At 40.0% G+C, this 18,421-nt stretch overlaps 1 protein-coding gene across 4 annotated transcripts in view; it reads left to right on the forward strand.

The window, feature by feature from the left end:
* bnip2 (BCL2 interacting protein 2) overlaps positions 1-18,421 on the forward strand; it is a 46,182-nt gene that overhangs the window by 19,188 nt on the left and 8,573 nt on the right. The window contains exons 4-11 of one of the 4 annotated variants that reach the window (XM_061970369.2): positions 1,648-1,824; positions 5,226-5,408; positions 8,476-8,578; positions 8,646-8,777; positions 8,850-8,936; positions 9,001-9,099; positions 16,429-16,464; positions 16,662-16,689. In XM_061970369.2, the coding sequence (XP_061826353.1) occupies positions 1,648-1,824; positions 5,226-5,408; positions 8,476-8,578; positions 8,646-8,777; positions 8,850-8,936; positions 9,001-9,099; positions 16,429-16,464; positions 16,662-16,683 (839 nt within the window). In that variant the 3' untranslated portion in view covers positions 16,684-16,689. The remainder of the gene's footprint in view (positions 1-1,647; positions 1,825-5,225; positions 5,409-8,475; positions 8,579-8,645; positions 8,778-8,849; positions 8,937-9,000; positions 9,100-16,428; positions 16,465-16,661; positions 16,690-18,421) is intronic. The other 3 variants (XM_061970368.2, XM_061970371.2, XM_061970370.2) reach the window with 3 other exon arrangements.

Genomic DNA, 18,421 nt, shown 5'->3' on the forward strand with positions numbered 1-18,421 from the left:
GACGGTATACTTCTTTTTTTAATGAAAAATTATAGTCAAAAACTGGCAGCACAGTCAAAATAATTTTAACGCAAAAAACTTTAGTAGTTTTTTTCAATTAACATCTTCTTTTTTATCTTTTTTTTACTATTTATATTACTAAATTACTGTGTACGCACCTTAGGGGATCTTCTCCAATTTCGTTGTTCTTTGAACCTGTTCACTGTAATAATGATAATAAAACTCTATTCTATTCTAATATGCTGTAAAGCAGTGTTTTTCAACCACTGTGCCGTGAGATACAGTTTGGTGTACCGTGGGAGATTATCTAATTTCACCTATTTGAGTTAAAAATATTTTTTGCAAACCAGTAATTATAGTCTGCAAATGATGTGTTGTTGTTGAGTGTCTGTGCTGTCTATATAAACAAAAGGTGAGTGCCCCTAAGAAAAGGCATTAAAGCGTAGGGAAGGCTATGCACTGAACTGGCTACAAAGTAAACAAAAACAGAATGCTGGACAACAGCAAAGACTTACTGTGGAGCAAAGGCAATGTACATCCGAACATGACATGACAATCAACAATGTCCCCACAAAGACGGATACAAACAACTGTAATATTCTTGATTGCTAAAACAAAGTAGATGCGGGAAATATCGCTTAAAGGAAGACATGAAACTGCTACAGGAAAATACCAAAAAAAAAGAGAAAAAGTCACCAAAATGGGAGCGCAAGACAAGAACTAAAACACTACGCACAGGAAAACAGCAAAAACCTCAAAATATGTCAGGGTGTGATGTGACAGGTGGTGACAGTACACCTACTTTGAGACAAGAGCTATAGTGATGCATGCTTGGTTATGCTTTAAAGTCATATCCAACAATTGCGACAACGACTTTTTACTGTCAACTGTTTTTTTGTGTTTTAATGATTCCCGCTGGTGGTGTGCCTCCGCATTTTTTTCAACGCAAAAAATGTGCCTTGGCTGAAAAAAGGTTGAAAAACACTGCTGTAAAGAACAACGTAAAATGTATTGTCATTTTTATTCATTTGATGGGTAGTTTGCTGTAAAGTTAAGTATTTTTATTTAGACAAAAACATATACTGTAATATTTGTTGCAATATTGGATACTATTAAAGTTTAAAAGGTATGCAATTTCAAGCAGTACATATATTTTTTCTGTCAAAATGAAAAAAAATGCATTACTTTTAGTGAGAAAATATGAATTACTTTATTGACACATATCATTTCCAGGCATTTGCGGGCCAGATAAAATGATGTCGCGGGCCAGATCTGGCCCCCGGGCCTTGAGTTTGACACAACTGATCTAGTTCAAGTCCGCCATCAGAACAGCCTTCACGGAAATGATAATGCTCAGTTTTTATCAATATTAAATGTAGACATGTTTAGTCTCTCTAATGTGGCCAGTCTGGACGCTGTGTAGAATGGTATCTGCAGGCCTAGTTACACATGACGCAGAGGAGAACACTTGAAGGTGTTAATTGTGCTCATTACTCTCGGTAAACTTTGGCTGAACTTTAGAATGGACTTTTCTTCCCGTCCTCTAGCTATGGAGTATTGCCAGGAAAAACATCTCTTAATTGTAAGACACAACTGTGTAAGGATTAAAAGTCTGTGAAACATTGATTGTTACTTTTCATCTTCTAGGCTACACAGTGAACCATAGCAAGAAGGAGAAGAAGAAGCTTGCGGCTCCGGACATCAGCCTCACTCTCGACCGTAGTGAAGGTTCTATTCTGTCTGATGAGTTGGATGAAAGTACAGAGCTGGACTTGGATGACATGGACACACCTTCCGACAACAGCATTGAGTTTGAATGGGAAGGTAAGGGCCTTTTCCAACGGTTGTATTTGCAATGCACTGCTAAGTCAACTTTGTTAGGACACGTGGTCTCTATTTAACCTGCAAAAGTGCAACCTGTCAATGAAAGAGTTGTTTTTTTGTCATGGGTTAACCTCTTCACAGGTGCATTTCCTGCTGGACAAATATACAGTACAGGCCAAAAGTTTGGATACACCTTCTTATTCAATGCGTTTTCTTTCTTTTCATGACTATTTACATTGTAAAAAACTATGAATGAACACATGTGGAGTTATGTACTTAACAAAAAATTGTGAAATAACTGAAAACAATATTTATATTCTAGTTTCTTCAAAATAGCCACCCTTTGCTCTGATTACTGCTTTGCACACTCTTGGCATTCTCTCAATGAGCTTCAAGAGGTAGTCACCTGAAATGGTTTTCAAGTCACAGCTCATGGAGAGAATGCCAAGAGTGTGCAAAGCAGTAATCAGAGCAAAGTGTGGCTATTTTGAAGAAAGTAGAACATAAAACTCTGCAGCATCGCGTGGACGTCGGGGGCGGTACCTCTGGATTGGCAGACCGGGGTGGTGGTTCCTCTCTTTAAGAAGGGGAACCGGAGGGTGTGTTCTAACTATCGTGGGATCACACTCCTCAGCCTTCCCGGTAAGGTCTATTCAGGTGTACTGGAGAGGAGGCTACGCCGGATAGTCGAACCTCGGATACAGGAGGAACAGTGTGGTTTTCGTCCTGGTCGTGGAACTGTGGACCAGCTCTATACTCTCGACAGGGTCCTTGAGGGTGCATGGGAGTTTGCCCAACCAGTCTACATGTGTTTTGTGGACTTGGAGAAGGCATTCGACCGTGTCCCTTGGGAAGTCCTGTGGGGAGTGCTCAGAGAGTATGGGGTATCGGACTGTCTGATTGTGGCAGTCCGCTCCCTGTATGCTCAGTGTCAGAGCTTGGTCCGCATTGCCGTCAGTAAGTCGGACACGTTTCCAGTGAGGGTTGGACTCCGCCAAGGCTGCCCTTTGTCACCGATTCTGTTCATAACTTTTATGGACAGAATTTCTAGGCGCAGTCAAGGCGTTGAGGGGATCTGGTTTGGTGGCTGCAGGATTAGGTCTCTGCTTTTTGCAGATGATGTGGTCCTGATGGCTTCATCTGGCCAGGATCTTCAGCTCTCACTGGATCGGTTCGCAGCCGAGTGTGAAGCGACTGGGATGAGAATCAGCACCTCCAAGTCCGAGTCCATGGTTCTCTCCCGGAAAAGGGTGGAGTGCCATCTCCGGGTTGGGGGGGAGATCTTGCCCCAAGTGGAGGAGTTCAAGTACCTCGGAGTCTTGTTCACGAGTGAGGGAAGAGTGGATCGTGAGATCGACAGGCGGATCGGTGCAGTGTCTTCAGTAATGCGGACGCTGTATCTATCCGTTGTGGTGAAGAAGGAGCTGAGCCGGAAGGCAAAGCTCTCAATTTACCGGTCGATCTACGTTCCCATCCTCACCTATGGTCATGAGCTTTGGGTTATGACCGAAAGGACAAGATCACGGGTACAAGCGGCCGAAATGAGTTTCCTCCGCCGGGTGGCGGGGCTCTCCCTTAGAGATAGGGTGAGAAGCTCTGCCATCCGGGGGGAGCTCAAAGTAAAGCCGCTGCTCCTCCACATCGAGAGGAGCCAGATGAGGTGGTTCGGGCATCTGGTCAGGATGCCACCCGAACGCCTCCCTAGGGAGGTGTTTAGGGCACGTCCGACCGGTAGGAGGCCGCGGGGAAGACCCCGGACACGTTGGGAAGACTATGTCTTCCGGCTGGCATGGGAACGTCTCGGGGTCCCATAGGAAGAGCTGGACGAAGTGGCTGGGGAGAGGGAAGTCTGGGCTTCCCTGCTTAGGCTGCTGCCCCCGCGACCCGACCTCGGATAAGCGGAAGAAGATGGATGGATGGATGGATGGATAGAACATAAAACATGTTTTCAGTTATTTCACCTTTTTTTGTTAAGTACATAACTCCACATGTGTTCATTCATAGTTTTGATGTGACAATCTACAATGTAAATAGTCATGAAAATAAAGAAAACTCATTGAATGAGATGGTGTCTCCAAACTTTTGGCCTGTACAAGTATAAAGTCACATGATCCAGCCTAACCACTGAATAATAATTTCACAATTAAGAGTCCCATTTTTCTGTCCGTATAGTGTGATGCTTCCTTGATTACGCGGGTTTTGGGTAGGCCACACACGAAAGTGTTAGTTAAAATGTGCTGTGTTGTTTTTGTCTTTCCACACCGCTGCCTTCTGCTTTTTCACATGGAAGACTTGTTTCCGTTGCCTGCCTGGAAACAGGCTGCAGGGCAGCAACAGGTTTCTCTCTGGTGCTTGTGGTAAGGTCTCATGAACAGTTCCCCCCTCATTCATGGTCAATCACACCGTGTCCAGATTGATGACAAAATAAATCATGGCCCTTTTTCATGTTTCATTCTTTTTCTATCATCATTATCATTTTTTTTTTGTGCATGACATTGTTTCCCCCTCTCCTGAAATTGACCTCATTTTTAAGAAACACCATGTTATAATGTTTGCATCATTTCTGCAAATAGCAATTTCTTGTGATTTAGGACAAAATGCAAACTATAGTGATAAACAACACAACTAAAAGTATAGTTTACACACTGTATTAGTAGTCTTTGCATACAGATCCAAATAAACACATGTTTATATCAGTAGTTTCTTGTAAAAAGCCAAGATATCAAATCAAAAGTTCATGCTCAGGTTAGTATGGTTTATTAGTCTACTTGTTAAGCGTAAGTACAGCGTAAATATAAATACGGCTAATCCTTAATCACTCAAATATTTCAATCATCAAGGTTATTTTGCCACTGTTGATGATTCTTTGCTTTCTGCAGCTCGTTTATTTCTGTTATATCACTGTGACATTCCCAGATCATCCACTCCGTATCAATGCACATGAAAATGTGAGCTGTGCAGGTTGTAAATGAAGAGATTTGCTGCATTTCCTCATATAATGGCCTTCACTCTAGCAGAATTAGTGGTGTGATGCATCATCCGCTCGCGCACACTCCACAATGTGGTGAATGTTTACTGTTCATTCTTCCCAGTCTGCTTTGGTTCTCACTTTTTCCTCTGCATTTCCTAACAATAGTCCTTTTTCCTTGTTTTGAACTCTAGTTAGCTAGTATTGTTAACTATTATTTAACAGATACTTAAATAAAAACCTCCATCTGCAATTCAATTTAAAGGAAATAAACATCTCCTGCCATTATATTAGGAAATCCAGTATATTTGTAATTGAGATCGATGCAGCATGTCTACTATAATGATCAGTCCACCACACATGTTGGAGTAATTATTTAACCAAAGCATGAATACAAAATGACTCCCTTGTCTTCCCCCTTTTTCTCTCCCAGATGATCTCCCCAAGCCCAAATCTACAGAACTACTAGAGAAGGGCGTGGAGTCAGTCCAACAGTACTCTGCCTCAGAGGAAAGGGAGGAGGGCAGACGCTGGAGGGTGTTTCGCTTTGGAGACCAGGAGCACAGGGTGGACATGACGGCCATTGACCCTTACAAGCGAGTTATAAGCCATGGAGGTCAGTGTCAAGGACATATTCTAACAGCAGCACTCGTAGTTTAATGTTGTAGATTGCATGATTAAAGTCCTATTACCGTATTTTTCGGACTATAAGTCACAGTTTTTTTCATAGTTTGGCCGGGGGTGCGACTTATACTCAGGAGCGACTTATGTGTGAAATTATTAACACATTAGCGTAAAATATCAAATAATATTATTTAGCTCATTCACGTAAGAGACTAGACGTATAAGATTTCATGGGATTTAGCGATTAGGAGTGACAGATTGTTTGGTAAACGTATAGCATGTTCTATATGTTATAGTTATTTGAATGACTCTTACCATAATATGTTACGTTAACATACCAGTTGGTTATTTATGCCTCATATAACGTACACTTATTCAGGCTGTTGTTCACTATTCTTTATTTATTTTAAATTGCCTTTCAAATGTCTATTCTTGGTGTTGGCTTTTATCAAATAAATTTCCGCCAAAAATGCGACTTATTCTCCAGTGCGACTTATGTTTTTTTCCTTCTTTATTATGCATTTTCGGCCGGTGCGACTTATACTCCGAAAAATACGGTAATCAACTGAGAACGTGCCTGGTATGTTAACGTAACATATTATGGTAAGAGTCATTCAAATAACTATAACATATAGAACATGCTATACGTTTACCAAACAATCTGTCACTCCTAATCGCTAAATCCCATGAAATCTTATACGTCTAGTCTCTTATGTGAATGAGCTAAATATTATTTGATATTTTACGGTAATGTGTTCATAATTCCACACATAAGTCGCTCCTGAGTATAAGTCGCAAACTATGAAAAAAACTGCGACTTACGTATAGTCAGAAAAATACGGTAGATTTTATATTGCACTTTTCTATTATTAGATACTCAAAGCGCTCACAGAGAAGTGGGATAATAAATAGGTTTTTCAGCACCCTGAGAGGCCCCTGGACATGAAATAACACCCTATGGTCACTTTAAAGATATTTTAATCCAATATAGTAATACTGTCTGAGGCTGAGCCAATCAGTGGCCTTGATACTGAACATGGCGCTCTGATTGGTTTGGTCTCCTTTAGTGGCAAATACTACTGTAGTATCGGTATTAGGGATGTCCCGATCCGATATTTGGATCGGATCGGCTGCCGATATTTGCCAAAAATTGCGTATCGGCAAGGCATGGGAAAATGCCGATCCAGATCCAGTTTAAAAAAAAAACTCCGGTCCGTGTTTTCCAACGCACCTATTTAAATAATACATTCCACTTTTCTGCTGCTCCGTAATTTCCGTTCCGCATTTTCCAGCACACCTTCAACACATCCACAATTCTCACGCAGTTGCTTTTAGCTGCTGGCATTACACGACAGGCTCTTCTCACTCTTTCCTGTGTCTCCCTCTCACAGACAGCGAGCGCACCTTCTTACACACGTCACATACTGTCACGTCATACGTCACATACTGTCACGTCATACGTTACATACATATACGTCCTCTCCCAGCAGAGAGCGAGGTAGCGGCATGGCTAACGTTAGCTGTGATGCTAGCGCAGCCGCTAAGGTGCGCGCCTGCTCAAGGGTCCTCTGCGCACGGCAAATCTATGCCACGCACAAAATCAAATAAAAAAAATAAGCGCATAACAATTTTCGACACACGGACACGACAGAGACAACAGTTTTCGTCATCATTGTTCAAATATTGTGACGTCTGTCGAGACGCTTATCTTCATTCGGTGCCACACGTCCAGACTCCACACCATCAAAATGGCAAAAAATTTCCACATCAACACCGTATGAAAAAATTTGTGATTTTTTTAGTTGTGATTTCCTTCTCTGCATGAAAGTTTAAAAGTAGCATATATTAATGCAGTATGAAGAAGAATGTTTTAATGTAGACATGCAAGCCTTGAAAGAACATTTTGAAAATCAAGACTACATTTCCTGCAAATGGATGCATTTCTACCCTTTATTTTAACTTTAGATTTATTCTCATATCAAACTCTTTTGGCTGTCTTTTTGACACTTGCATCAGGCACCCCCCTCCACACCCTGGATTATAAATAATGTAAATAATTCAATGTGATTATCTTGTGTGATGACTGTATGAAGTCTGGGCTTCCCTGCTTAGGCTGCTGCCCCCGCGACCCGACCTCGGATAAGCGGAAGAAGATGGATGGATGGATGAATGACTGTATTATGATGATAGTATATATCTGATAGTATATATCTGTATCATGGATCAATTTAAGTGGACCCCGACTTAAACAAGTTGAAAAACTTATTGGGGTGTTACCATTTAGTGGTCAATTGTACGGAATATGTACTTCACTGTGCAACCTACTAATAAAAGTCTCAATCAATCAATCAAAACACACAGAATCATCATACTGCTGTGATTATATGCATCAAGTGTTCATTCAAGGCTAAGGCAAAATATCGAGATATATATTGTGTATCGCAATATGGCCTTAAAATATCGCAATATTAAAAAAAGGCCATATCGCCCAGCCCTAGTTCAATGATGCCATTTCTGTTTGTCATGTATAATTTTGTCTATTTTGTGTTTATCCTTGAATAAACAGATCAGTTTCTTGTTACCAACCATTGTGTATTATTCAAACTCCTCTAATTCAGCTGGCTAGTTGTTATCAAGAGTACTAAAACCCTTTTCAACATGATTCTGACAACTAAGTAAACTAAATAACTTTAAACTTTAATACATGCTCGGATAGGCCAGTATCGGTCAGTATCGGTATCAGTCAGTATCGGTATCGGATCGGAAATGCAAAAACAATATCGGTATCGGATCGGAAGTGCAAAAACCTGGATCGGGACATCCCTAATCGGTATTTTTAGTTTTAGCCATTTTTGCGTTTGAGAATGTTTAATTCAAGACCATAAAATTGTAGAATATGCTTTAAACGACGACTGTGCTGTGTCGACGGCTGTATAATATTTGGAAGATTTGGCTCATGTAAACTTCCATAAATATTTGTTCCTTGCGAGTGGACACAATTTAAAAGGGAAATAAGCAGGCTTTTCAATAGTAAACACTAAGTGATGTTTTCCGTGCAGGTTACTATGGCGACGGCTTGAATGCCATAATTGTCTTTGCTGTGTGCTTCATGCCTGAGAGCAGTCAACCAAATTACAGATACATCATGGACAATTTATTCAAGTAAGTGTTTATCTGCCTCGTGAGAGACCCTTTCATAACCGCGGCTAATGGAATGAAACTCTTGCAGGTATGTCATCGGCACACTTGAGCTTCTGGTGGCAGAGAACTACATGATTGTCTATCTCAACGGGGCAACCTCTCGGAAAAAGATGCCAACTGTCGGCTGGCTCAGAAAATGTTATCAGCAGATTGACAGAAGGTGATTGTCACTTTAATTACAATAGCAATATGGTGTCTTAAAATGTACCTATAATAACTTGCTGTTTTCCAGGTTAAGGAAGAACCTAAAGTCATTGATAATCGTCCATCCCTCTTGGTTCATTCGCACCGTGTTGGCACTCACTAAACCTTTCATTAGGTAAGAGAGACCGTGCACATTCTTCATCAGTTCTTGCTTTTATAACTCAACCCTTTTTTTACAGCACCAAATTTAGTCAGAAAATCAAGTACGTGTACAGCCTGACAGACCTGGCAGAGTTGGTCCCCATGGAGTACGTGTCCATACCAGATTGTATCAAGCTGTGAGTACTCCCCCCTTCTTTAACAAGCAGCACACTGTTGTCCATGTGCCATCATCACCAGTTATCCCACCATGACAATTGGATATATTTGCAGCCAAATCTTCCACGTTTGTGTAACGAAATGAGTGAGTGACATCCTTGTGGTTTGGAGCAGGGGTCCCCAACCTTTTTTGCACCAGGGACCGGTTTTAATGTAGGCATTATTTTCACGGACCGGCCTTCCACGTTTGGCAGATAGATATAGAAAATAAGTGCATGAAAAATGAATACATAAAAAAACTCACCATAACATTCAATTAGTGGGAGCCCCTGGCCTTTTCCTTTTGCAAAAAAGCTCTCCATAGACTTTTTTTTTTTTTTTTTACAAATTTTTGCTAGTAGTATGCTTTGTTTAGGCTTTAGTATCTGATGGGTTTAGGTGATACATCACATTCAAGGACAAGAGCATGGATATATAAGAAAGCTAGAAATACTTGACATTACCGTATTTTTCGGACGATAAGTCGCAGTTTTTTTTTCATAGTTTGGCCGGGGGTGCGACTTATACTCAGGAGCGACTTATGTGTGAAATTATTAACACATTACCATAAAATATCAAATAATATTATTTAGCTCATTCACGTACGAGACTAGACGTATAAGATTTCATGGGATTTAGCGATTAGGAGTGACAGATTGTTTGGTAAACGTATAGCATGTTCTATATGTTATAGTTATTTGAATGACTCTTACCATAATATGTTACGTTAACATACCAGTTGGTTATTTATGCCTCATATAACGTACACTTATTCAGCCTGTTGTTCACTATTCTTTATTTATTTTAAATTGCCTTTCAAATGTCTATTCTTGGTGTTGGCTTTTATCAAATAAATTTCCGCCAAAAATGTGACTTATACTCCAGTGCGACTTATATATGTTTTTTCCCTTCTTTATTATGCATTTTCGGCCGGTGCGACTTATACTCCTAAAAATACAGTAGTTCCAATATATTTACCGTATTTTCCGCACCATAAGGCGCCCTGGGTTATAAGCCGCGCCTTCAATGAACGGCATATTTCAAAACTTTGTCCACCTATAAGACGCCCCGTGTTATAAGCCGCATCTAACTGCGCTAAAGGAATGTCAAAAAAACAGTCAGATAGGTCAGTCAAACTTTAATAATATATTAAAAACCAGCGTGATGTGGGCGCGCACGGAGTCGTATATCAACATGGACGGAGCTGCGTGAAAAAAGCCACCCGGCCTCTTCGCGTAAACTTACCTTAACCACTCGCTCATCTTTTCTTCATCCATCCCTTCGAGTTAGCTTTTATGATGACGCCGGCTGGAAAGGTCTCTTTTGGCAAGGTCTTCCTTTTGAATATCACCATGGGTGGAAGTTTCTGGCCATTAGCATGGCAAGCTAGAACCACAGTGAAGGATGACTTCTCATTCCCTGTGGTGCGAATATTCACCGTACGTGCTCCCGTTGTATCCACAGTGCGGTTCACAGGAATATCAAAAGTCAGTGGAACCTCGTCCATGTTGATAATGTTCTCTGGCCGGATCTTTTTTTCAGCTATCTTGTTTTTACAATATGCACGGAAAGTAGCCAGCTTTTCTTGAAAGTCTTTAGGCAGTTGCTGTGAAATAGTAATCCGTGTGCGGATGTAGAGATTGCGTCTTTTCATGAACCGGATCCCTGTCGCTTAGTAGGAGCCATTTCGTGGTCTTTACAGATGTAAACACACAAAGGAAATGAAACGTACGGTAATATCCGCGCGCTTCTTCTTCTTCTACGCGGGCGGGTGGTTGCTTACAGTAGAAGAAGAAGCGCTTCCTGTTCTATGGGGGCGGGTGCTTACCTTGGCGGTTGCTTGCGTAGAAGAAGAAGCACTTCCTCTTCTACGGGGAAAAAAGATGGCGGCTGTTTACCGTAGTTGCGAGACCGAAACTTTATGAAAATGAATCTTAATATTAATCCATATATAAAGCGCACCGGGTTATAAGGCGCACTGTCAGCTTTTGAGAAAATTTGTGGTTTTTAGGTGCGCCTTATAGTGCGGAAAATACGGTATGCATTTTCGGCCGGTGCGACTTATACTCCTAAAAATACAGTACCGGTAGTTCCAATATATTTATGTGGATTTCTATTTCCATTCTAAATGTTATTTATTCATATTTTGTGCAATATTTCATAGATAGATACACTAATGTTAACTTTTTGGTCCAAATTTTCATGCGTAACTACATCCGTTATTGCTAACTACTTATGTAATAGGACAATGTGCAATAATACCAGCGCTTTAACTTACTAGGCCAAAGGAGATGTGTATTTTGTTCCTTTAGCACAATTATTATATGCAACAATTTAGCACTTCTCCATCTGCCTTATGCACTTTAACTACTATGGTCACTTTGTTCCTGATCTGCCCTGATCTTAGGTCATCAACCTAGCTAGATGGAACCTGGCTTTTGGCCACGATTTGGCACCTTTACATTTTATATGTTTATTAATGTGCATTGTCCCATGTAAGAAAGATGTAACAAATATAGCAAATGGCGACTTCCTATTAGGAGTTTTATAATACAGCTATGAACAAGCTTATTGGTGTGTCTGGTGGGAGTGGCGAAAGTTAAAGGGGAACATTATCACCAGACCTATGTAAGCGTCAATATATACCTTGATGTTGCAGAAAAAAGACCATATATTTTTTTAACCGATTTCCGAACTCTAAATGGGTGAATTTTGGCGAATTAAACACCTTTCTGTTATTCGCTCTCGGAGCGATGACGTCACAACGTGACGTCACATCGGGAAGCAATCCGCCATTTTCTCAAACACCGAGTCAAATCAGCTCTGTTATTTTCCGTTTTTTCGACTGTTTTCCGTACCTTGGAGACATCATGCCTCGTCGGTGTGTTGTCGGAGGGTGTAACAACACGAACAGGGACGGATTCAAGTTGCACCAGTGGCCCAAAGATGCGAAAGTGGCAAGAAATTGGACGTTTGTTCCGCACACTTTACCGACGAAAGCTATGCTACGACAGAGATGGCAAGAATGTGTGGATATCCTGCGACACTCAAAGCAGATGCATTTCCAACGATAAAGTCAAAGAAACCTGCCGCCAGACCCCCATTGAATCTGCCGGAGTGTGTGAGCAATTCAGGGACAAAGGACCTCGGTAGCACGGCAAGCAATGGCGGCAGTGTGTTCCCGCAGACGAGCAAGCTAAACCCCCTGGATGTCTTGGCTCACACCGTCCCTTATGCCACCGAAGATGATCAAGAGAAGAATATCGACCCTAGCTTCCCTGGCCTGCTGACATCAACTCCAAAACTGGACAGATCAGCTTTCAGGAAAAGAGAGCGGATGAGCGTATGTCTACAGAATATATTAATTGATGAAAATTGGGCTGTCTGCACTCTCAAAGTGCATGTTGTTGCCAAATGTATTTCATATGCTGCAAACATAGTTCATAGTTGTTAGTTTCCTTTAATGCCAAACAAACACATACCAATCGTTGGTTAGAAGGCGATCGCCGAATTCGTCCTCGCTTTCTCCCGTGTCGCTGGCTGTCGTGTCGTTTTCGTCGGTTTCGCTTGCATACGGTTCAAACCGATATGGCTCAATAGCTTCAGTTTCTTCTTCAATTTCGTTTTCGCTACCTGCCTCCACACTACAACCATCCGTTTCAATACATGCGTAATCTGTTGAATCGCTTAAGCCGCTGAAATCCGAGTCTGAATCCGAGCTAATGTCGCTATAGCTTGCTGTTCTTTCCGCCATGTTTGTTTGTGTTGGCTTCACTATGTGACATCACAGGAAAATGGACGGGTGTATATAACGATGGTTAAAATCAGGCACTTTGAAGCTTTTTTTAGGGATATTGCGTGATGGGTAAAATTTTGAAAAAAAACTTGGAAAAATAAAATAAGCCACTGGGAACTGATTTTTAATGGTTTTAACCCTTCTGAAATTGTGATAATGTTCCCCTTTAAGTAGGAGAAAATGCGGTCGGTTATAAATCATTTAATGTCTCTGTGCGGCCCGGTAGCAAATGCGTTACGGACTGGTGCCGGTCCTCGGACCTGTGGTTGGGGACCACTGGTTTAGAGGTCAACTTCCTGGAAAGAAAATGTAAGCGTACAATCGTACGTGAATCAGGGGATTGCAGATGCATTGAAGCCCTCCCCTCATGTGCGCTTTAAGAGCCTCTGATTTGTTAACAATAGTTGACATTGGTCTTTGAAGGTCCTAAAAATCTCTGGTAGAATACAACAGAGTTTGGGAAGTACCACTTGATCAGGCGTACTTCCAAACAGTCTGTTTCGGAATGCTTGTCGATTTCCAATATGTTTAAATCATTGTATTTAGTTTTTTCAAAGTAATTTTTTGTTCTTTGTTTAAATTTGAATTATGCTTGCAGTGGTTAAGGTGTAGGGCTGGGCAATATGTCTGAAAACTGTATCACAATGTAAGTTTTTACATTGATCGATTGTGATAATCATTACATTTTTTATGACTTATTTAAGCCTGCCAATAAATACAGTAATACAATTTCCAACTTGCCAAGGGCGCTATTTACCAGTGGTCTGGTAGCCAAGTGGTAAAATAATTGCAGTAAATTTGAAGGTAGTTGCAGTTTCGAGACACTAGATGGGAGTAGTGTATAAACTGTTGAACACTATTACAGCGCAGGTGTCAAACTCAAGGCTCAGGGCCCAAATCTAGCCCACCATGAATTGATTAACGTGGACCCCGACTTAAACAAGTTAAAAAACTTATTCGGGTGTTACCATTTAGTGGTCAATTATACGGAATATGTACTGTACTGTGCAATCTACTAATTAAAGTTCCAATCAATCAAAAACCACATCATATAGTATGTGGCCCGTGAAAGCATGCAGATAATGTGTTGATAAAGTACTTCATTTTTCTCAATTTTGACAGAAAAAATACGTGTACTGCACACAGTTGCATATCTTTTCAATGTTAATACTATCTAATAATGCAACACATATATTTTTGTTTAAAAAAACAAAAAAATACTTAAATATCTGTTTGACTTTTCATTTTAAAGCAAGTCATCAATCAATTTGTACACTGGATAAATGACACACAAAAAATCTGTCGCCAAAATTTTACCTCAAAAAATAGTGGTAACATTTTCCATTTACAGTGATAAACTGTAAAAACAAAACAAAAAAACGTAGATTGTATGGTAAAAAACAGACAAAAAAAACAACCTGGCAGCTTAGTTGCCAAAATTTTACCGTAAAAAATAGTCGTACAGTTGTTTTCCATTTACAGTAATACACTTTAAAAAAGAATAACCATAGATTTTATGGTAAAATTTCGGCGACTGAGCGATCATTTGTTTTACCGCAAAATCTACAGATTCTAGATCAATAATCAAATACATAGTTAATTGTGTAACAATATCATGAGGCAAATCCTTATACTTTTATAGTATTTACTGTTACAAGTGGCTCTCTAAGGCATGGGTGTCAAACTCTGGCCCGCGGGCCAAATTTGGCCCGCCGCGTAATTTCACTTGGCTCATGAGACGATATCAAATTAACACTAGAGCTGGCCCGCCGATTATATTCAGCGGCGGTGCCGCGGTATCACCGCATTCACCACTATTTCTCATACTTGCCAACCCTCCTGGGAGACTCCCAATTTTCAGTGCCCCTCCCAAAAATCATCACGTCCGCTTTTCACCCAGTCCAGCGGATGCTGGCCCAGTCACATAACACGTGCGGCTCCAGCACGCACACTCACGGGAATGCAATTCATACTTGGCCAACAGCGATACAGGTTACACTGACGGTGCCCGTATAAATAACTTTAACACTGTTAGAAATATGCGCCACACTGTGAACCCACACCAAACAAGTATGACAAACACATTATGGGAGAACATCCGCACCGTAACACAACATAAACACAACAAAACAAATACCCAGAATCCCATGCAGCCCTAACTCTTCCAGGCTGCAATATGCACCCCCAACACCGCCCACCTCAACCGACGCACAGGGGGAGTGGGGGTTGGTGGTAGCGGGGGTGTATATTGCAGCCCGGAAGAGTTAGGGCTGCATGGGATTCCGGGTATTTGTTTTGTTGTGTTAATGTTGTGTTACTGTGCGGATGTTCTCCCAAAATGTGTTTGTCATTCTTGTTTGGTGTGGATTCACAGTGTGGCGCATATTTCTAACAGTGTTAAAGTTATTTATAAGGGCACCGTCAGTGTAACCTGTATCGCTGTTGGCCAAGTATGAATTGCATTTACATGTGTGCATGCTGAAGTCGCACATATTTTGTGATCGGGCCGGCACGTTGTTGGAATGGATGAAAAGCAGACGTGACGACAGCTCGTGGAGGACGATAAACACAGTGCCTTTAAAGCACGCCCCCAAGACTGTGGTCCGAGTGGAATAGGAGATGAACAACTTTATTCGATAATGAAGGTTGCCTCAGCTCAAAGCCTGAGCCCCGACATTAATGAACTAGCATCCAAGAAAAGATGGCAGGTATCTGGCTTGGGCACATCAGATTAGATCAGTGTGTTGCAAACTGAGCAGTTTAAAGTCCTGAATGGTTGGTTTATTCATTGTTATTTTATTTTCTAATTTATTAGCCTGTGGAAAAAGTTAATGTTGATATTTACCTCAGAAGGCTGCAAATAGAAAAGAGGCATTCAATTTTAATTGTAATTGTATTTGATATGCCATTGATATTTTTTAATTATTATTATTATTTGAAACTGGATTTTGCATGTCACTCTAAAGTTATACAAGCCTTGCTTGTTCAATATTCAATGCAAAACTTGTTTGGGTCCCTATTAAAAGGTTCATTTGTTCAACCTTGGCCCGCGGCTTTGTTTCAGTTTTAAATTTTGGCCCACTCTGTATTTGAGTTTGACACCCCTGCTCTAAGGGCAGCCATAACTGTGATGTGGCCCTCAGTGGAAAACCAGTTTGACACCTCACGACCTACCGTGTAAAATACACTTTGAGTTTTAGATAGTCATTGAATTGATGTCTCCTGCACTGAAGGGATTTTTTTAAATTGTTCAATTCTGCGTTTTACATCATCATTCAATATTTACCCAAATGTGATAGACATTTTTTTTTTATTCAAGATCTTACTGCACGGCAATGAAATAGGCTCGCATGCAGGTGTGTATGTTGTAGAAAAACATCTACTAAGATAAGAATACACCCTCAGGCGAAAGGTTCTTCCATGTTGTACAACAAACATTGTAGTTTGGATGTTTGGTTGCTTCTGGCTGTCTTTTCTGCTCTCTCAAACTTAATTTCCCTGCTCCCTTCTTAAGGTTTGACCAGGAAAAAAATAGGAAAAGCCATAAAAGGTATTCTGCATTTTTTTTTTTTATTTACCCAGGGCTTGGTGTCAGCACTTTGCTTTTCACAAAACTAACCAAGATCCGCTGACCCTTAGAGGGCCCACCTCACTCACAATTAGACACTTTTTGTGTCCTGTGTGGTTTCATTTCAAGCCTCTCGCTGTGTTGATAATTACTGGCATGTATGTTTTCTCCGACGAAAGGTTTACATTGGGATTTTTTTGATATTCGGTAAGTAAATTCCAGTTTTCCTAAGTAAAATGGGTGTGTCTACAAGGAAGTGGTTGTGTGGTTTGCACGCTCACATGGTGCCTCCTCGTCCTCCCTGACACTGATTTGAGCCTTCACAGCTTGTTTGCATGACTCACCGCAAATCTAATGTTCACAAGCATGTGCACTTAAAGCAATCTGCACACTTATCAAGCAATGACTGTTCATCTGTTTTGGGCTTTAATTGGATTTTTCAGAGGGGATGCAGCACATCACGTAGGCACTTTTTTAAAAACTGTTGCTAAAAACATAAAAATACAAGTACTTGACTCCTCTGTTGGGGATGTTGCACATTCAAGTCATTACTTTGCAAGAATGACTCACAATATATGTTATTATATTTATAATTATTTATTTATCTTAATTATTTTATCGTAATTTTTATTATTGTTTATAATTATTATTTTATCTTAATTATTTATTTATAATGTGCATTTGCAGACAATAGAGTTGTCCCGATACCAATATTTTGGTACCGGTACCAAAATGTATTTCAATACTTTTCGATACTTTTCTAAATAAAGCAGACCACAAAAAATGGCATTATTGGCTGTATTTTTAACAAAAAATCTTGGGGTACATTAAACATATGTTTATTATTGCAATGTAGTCCTTAAATAAAATAGTGAACATACTAGACAACTTGTCTTTTAGTAGTAAGTAAACAAACAAAGACTCCTAATTAGTCTGCTGAAATATGAAGTAACATATTGTGTCATTTATACACCTATTATTTTGTCTACATTATGAGGGACAAGCTGTAAACATTAATTATTAATCTACGTGTTCATTTACTGTTAATATCCGCTTACTTTCTGTTTCAACATGTTCTATCTACACTTCTGTTAAAATGTAATAATCACTTATTCTTTTCTTGTTTGGATACTTTACATTAGTTTTGGATGATACCACAAATTTAGGTATCGATCCGATACCAAGTACCGGTAAGTTATAGGATCATACATTGGTCATAATTTTAAGTTTTCATGTGTTCAGGGACGTATTTACTGAGTTTATAAATATGATATCAATTTAAAAAAATTATAGAAAATAATATATATATATATATATATATTTTTTTTTTTTTTTTTTTTTTTTTTTTTTTTTAAATAATCATAGTAGTATCGACTAGATACGCTCCTGTACTTGGTATCATTACAGTGGATGTCAGGTGTCGATCCACCCATGGCATTTGTTTACATTGTGACGCCGGTGAGCTATTGTATCCTCCTACGGTGTGTAGTGAATGAAGCATGTTTAGCTATTCCTCGTCCTGCAGTGATAATGATACTTGTAAGAAATTTACGTTATTTGTCGCCGTCATGCCCGTAAAAAAAAATATGGCTAACAGGTACTTTTCAAACAGAGTATAGTATCGTTTTTGATTCATTAGTACCATGATAGTATATACCGGTACTAGTACCGGTATAGCGTACAAGCCTAATGCAAAAATTAACTCCTGCTAGTGTTGATATTAGAGTTTACATAAATATAGAGAGGAAGCTCTAAGTTTGAATATTATCACTTCATTTCCCCTCAGGAAATAATGGAAAAATAAATAATCTCTTCCAGAGTCAACACTCATCAAAAAACCTTATTGACTGTGCTAGAAAACCTTTAAGTTATTTTAACGTTCCCAACTGTCACTCGGTGTAAAAAATAAGTTATGCAATGGTATCTAACTTAGTCATGT

This window comes from Nerophis lumbriciformis, linkage group LG10, assembly GCF_033978685.3.
Source record: "Nerophis lumbriciformis linkage group LG10, RoL_Nlum_v2.1, whole genome shotgun sequence".
NCBI lineage: Eukaryota > Metazoa > Chordata > Actinopteri > Syngnathiformes > Syngnathidae > Nerophis > Nerophis lumbriciformis.